General features: G+C 47.2%; 1 protein-coding gene across 1 annotated transcript in view; it reads right to left on the bottom strand.

Moving 5' to 3' along the window:
- Positions 1-3,982, bottom strand: part of LOC143744090 (LIM and calponin homology domains-containing protein 1-like) — a gene marked incomplete at its 5' end in the record, with an annotated part of 64,054 nt that extends 60,072 nt beyond the window's left edge. The window contains 2 exons of the mRNA XM_077235481.1: positions 3,442-3,545; positions 3,848-3,982. Coding sequence (XP_077091596.1) covers positions 3,442-3,545; positions 3,848-3,982 — 239 coding nt within the window. The remainder of the gene's footprint in view (positions 1-3,441; positions 3,546-3,847) is intronic.
- Between the last annotated feature and the right edge of the window lie 372 nt (positions 3,983-4,354).

Below are 4,354 nucleotides of genomic sequence, written 5' to 3'. Positions count from 1 at the left end.
CTCTATAACAAACACTATGTTTGAACATAAGGAGACTCATAAGTGTACGTGGTACCAGAGAACCCTAGGCCGAAGATCGATTTTGTAATCGTTTCATCTGATTTGAGGCCACATGTTTTGGACACTCGGGTGAAGAGAGGGGCGAATCTGTCAACTGACCACCATGTGATGGTGAGTTGGGTAAGGGGGTGGGGGAAGAATCTAGACAGACCCGGTAAGCCCAAAAGGGTAGTGTGGGTGAACTGGGAAAGTCTGGAGGAGGCCCGTGTCCGCAAGATCTTCAACTCACACCTCCGGCAGAGCTTTTCTGGCATCCCGGGGGAGGTTGGGGACATTGAACCTGAGTGGGCAAATGTTCAAAGCTTCTATTGCTGAAGCCGCAGTGGGAGGCTGTGTTCTCAAGGTCTTAGGTGCCTCAAGGGGCGGTAACCCTCGAACACCGTGGTGGACACGGTGGTCAGGGAAGCCGTCCGACTGAAGAAGGAGGCCTTCCGGGTTTTGTTCTCTCGGAGGACTCCGGAGGCGGTTGCAAGGTGCCGACAGGCCCGAAGGGCTGCAGCCTCTGCTGTGGCAGATGCAAATGTGGGAGAAGTTCGGAGAAGACTTTCGGTCGGCACCAAAGTGCTTCTGGAGAACTGTCCGCCATCTCAGGAGGGGGAAGCAGGGAACCATCCAAGCTGTGTACAGTAAAGATGGGACTCTGTTGACCTCAACTGGGGAGGTAATTGTGCGGTGGAAGGAACACTTTGAGGAACTCCTAAATCCGACTGACACACACTCTATAGTAGAGGCAGAGTTGGAGGCTGTTGGGGGATTCTCATCAATTTCCCTGGTGGAAGTCACTGAGGTAGTCAAACAACTCCACAGTGGCTAAGCCCCAGGGATTGATGAGATCCACCCAGAAATGCTAAAAGCTTTGGGTGTGGAGGGACTGTCTTGGATGACACGTCTCTTTAACATTGCGTGGAAGTCGGGTACAGTGCCCAAGCAGTGGCAGACTGGGGTGGTGGTTCCCGTGTTCAAAAAGGGGGATCAGTGAGTGTGTGAAATTACAGGGGTATCACACTTCTCAGCCTCCCTGGTAAAGTCAACTCCAAGGTGCTGTAAAGGAGGATTCGGCCGATAGTCGAACCTCGGATTGAAGAGAAACAATGTGGTTTTCATCCTAGCCATGGAACAACGGACCATCTCTTTACTCTCACAAGGATCCTGGAGTGGGCTTGGGAGTATGCCCATCCAGTCTACATGTGTTTTGTAGATCTGGAGAAGGCGTATTACCGGGTCCCCCGGGAGATACCGTGGGAGGTGCTGCGGGAGAATGGGGTGAGGGGGTCCCTTCTCAGGGCTATCCAATCTCTGTACATCCAAAGCGAGAGCTGTGTCTGAGTACTCGGCAGTAAGTCGGACTCTTTCCAGGTGAGGGTTGGCCTTCGCCAGGGCTGCGCTTTGTCACCAATCCTGTTTGTGATATACAAGAACAGGATATCAAGGCGTAGTCGTGGTGGGGAGGGGTTGCGGTTCGGTGGGCTTGGTATCTCGTCACTGCTTTATGCGGATGATGTGGTCCTGATGGCATCATCAGTCCGTGACCATCAACTATCACTGGATCGGTTCGCAGCAGAGTGTGAAGCGGTTAGAATGAGGATTAGCACCTCTAAATCTGAGGCCAAGGCTCTCAGCAGGGAACTGGTGGAGTGCCAACTGCAGGTAGGGAATGAGTCCTTACCCCAAGTGAAGGAGTACAAGTACCTTGGGGTCTTGTTCACGAGTGAGGGGAGACAGAAGCAGGAGATTGGCCGGAGAATCGGAGCAGCGGGGGCGGTATTGCACTCGCTTTACCACACCATTGTGAAGAAAAGAGAGCTGAGCCATAAGGCAAAGCTCTCAATCTACTGGTCAATTTTCGTTCCTACCCTCACCTATGGTCGTGAAGGCTGGGTCATGACCGAAAGAACGAGATCGCGGGTACAAGCAGCCAAAATGGGATTCCTTAGGCGGGTGGCTAGGGTCTCCCTTAGAGATAGGGTGAGAAGCTCAGCCATCCGCGAGGAGCTCAGAGTAGAGCCGCTGCTCCTTTGCGTCGAAAGGAGGCAGTTGAGGTGGTTTGGGCATCTGGTAAGGATACCTCCTGGACGCCTCCCTAGGGAGGTGTTCCAGGCACGTCCAGCTGGGAGGAGACCTCGGAGAAGACCCAGGACTAGGTGGAGAGATTATGTCTCCACACTGGCCTGGAAACGCCTCGGAATCCCCCAGTCAGAGCTGGTTAATGTGGCTTGGGAAAGAGAAGTTTGGGGTCCCCTGCTGGAGCTGCTGCCCCCATGACCCGACCCCGGATAAGCGGATGAAGATCGATGGATGGATGGATAATTTGAACTGAAACTGAAATCTAATTTAAAGTGATTTATATTTTAGATAGCAACTTCTTGATTATTTAATCCAATTGTAGAATCTAACAAATAATAAATTGTTGAATTGACTACAATTTGAAGAAGTACACGCTGTAAACAACAGTGCACTCAGTAAGTCTGTGTCCATAAGAGTTCTGTCTAATAATTTATTAGACAACACTGTTAAACAAACACAGTAAAGTAATGAAGATAACTAATGGGAGCTCCTGCTACTGACAATTGTTGGCCAAACAGATAAACTTGGCAATGGCAATATATTTTGTTCAACCACTATAATTTTTTACCACAGGTTGCGCAGTAAAAATCTTCATTTAATTGTTTACATCTATTTAACTTGTAACAATAATTTTCACATCTGTTACTTTTTTAGAACTACACTTTCTTTATAAATGATTACATGCAGAGTCATTGCTGATTGCTGCACATCTGTCTCTCTTTCTATTATTTAGTTTTTACCATTGAGAACTGAAAAGCATCATATATGTATGTGAACTATGCCTCTCTGAACTAAGGGTCAGAGAAAGGGTAAGATGGTTGTAAAAAAAAAAAAGAGTCAATGATAACCAGTGCATGATATCACCCCATTAATTTAGTGTCAATACAATAGCATTCAGACGATCTGCTCTGAGAAGAACATAAAGAGAAATATTTTATCAAACTAAGATCTCTTGTTTTGTTCTCCGTTGAATCTCATTTTTTCAATAATCGATATTCGATAATCGATCTCTTTCCAATAAACATGTATAAAAATATATAAGCAATGGTTAAAATACTCACAGAATTATCTATATTATCTAAGTAAATCTATACAGTAAAATGATCAGATTTTGTGAGAAAATCTTAATACAGAGTTTGTTTTGCACTAGAAACCAAAATATTTGGGGATTTTTATAGAGCTCCACTGTTCAAATAACATATTGCGACATAAGAAATTATAGCAACGTCTTAGCAAAATCCAGTGTTTTTTAAGTAAACAAGCACACAGGCGTACGTACGTACACACACACAGAATGTAACGAGTGGTTGATCTTACTTGTTGGTGCGTGTGGAGGTGTCCTGTAGATCTTCAGGATCGAACAGCTGCGATCCCTTCAAACCCAACTCCTCACAACCCTTCAGGAAGAGCGCCACATTATCCTAAACACACACACACACACACACACACATACACACGTGAGCGGATCCTGCATGAACGCAGCGCCAGGACTAAATGCACACACACACCGTTAAAGACCAAGAGAGGAGGCAAACCGACGCCAGTGGTTTTGGGCACCCACTCCCTGTGCCTCTCTCTCTCTCTCTCTCTCTATCCCTTTCTCTCTCTCTCTCTATCCCTTCCTCTCTCTCTCTCTCTCTATCCCTTTCTCTCTCTCTCTCTCTCTCTCTCTCTCTCTCTCTCGCTGTCTCAGCAAGCTTATACTGTTGATCGCACACTCTACCTCAGGTGCAGGAATGCCTCTCTCTCTCTCTCTTTCAGGTGACTCTGGGTCTTTTGTTGAAGTATGCAACCTGAGCTGTGTTATCCGCTCTGTTCCTCTCTCCTCTGGTTCCCAGCTCCACTGAAAGGCCCTGGACCCCTCCCTTCAGTCTCTCTCTCTCTCTCTCTCTCTCTCTCTCTCTCTCTCTCTCTCTCTCTCTCTCTCAAACGGACCTGGAAGGGTGGCACAGTTTCCTGCCCCTAGTGATTGTCACTCTGTTGTTTTGCCGGGACACAACTTTTTATCTCACGCCCATGTGTGTTAGAGAGAGAGAGAGAGAGAGAGAGAGAGAGAGAGCCCTGCCTCTAAAACTGAACCAGTCTCCTTTCTACACAATAACATGCATATAGACAAATATAAAGCAACATTTCGATGTTGTCACAGTATGTTGCAGAAGTTTGCAGTACCGCTCCCCAGTCTGAGTCAAGGTTTTGTCAGCTGAACCCAAAGATTTAATTATTTAGTGCC

Source organism: Siphateles boraxobius, unplaced genomic scaffold, assembly GCF_051911475.1.
Source record: "Siphateles boraxobius isolate OS27281-9 unplaced genomic scaffold, OSU_SipBor_1 194, whole genome shotgun sequence".
Lineage (NCBI taxonomy): Eukaryota > Metazoa > Chordata > Actinopteri > Cypriniformes > Leuciscidae > Siphateles > Siphateles boraxobius.
Note: the sequence above shows the minus strand (reverse complement) of the source record. Positions and strands in the feature narration are given on the sequence as shown.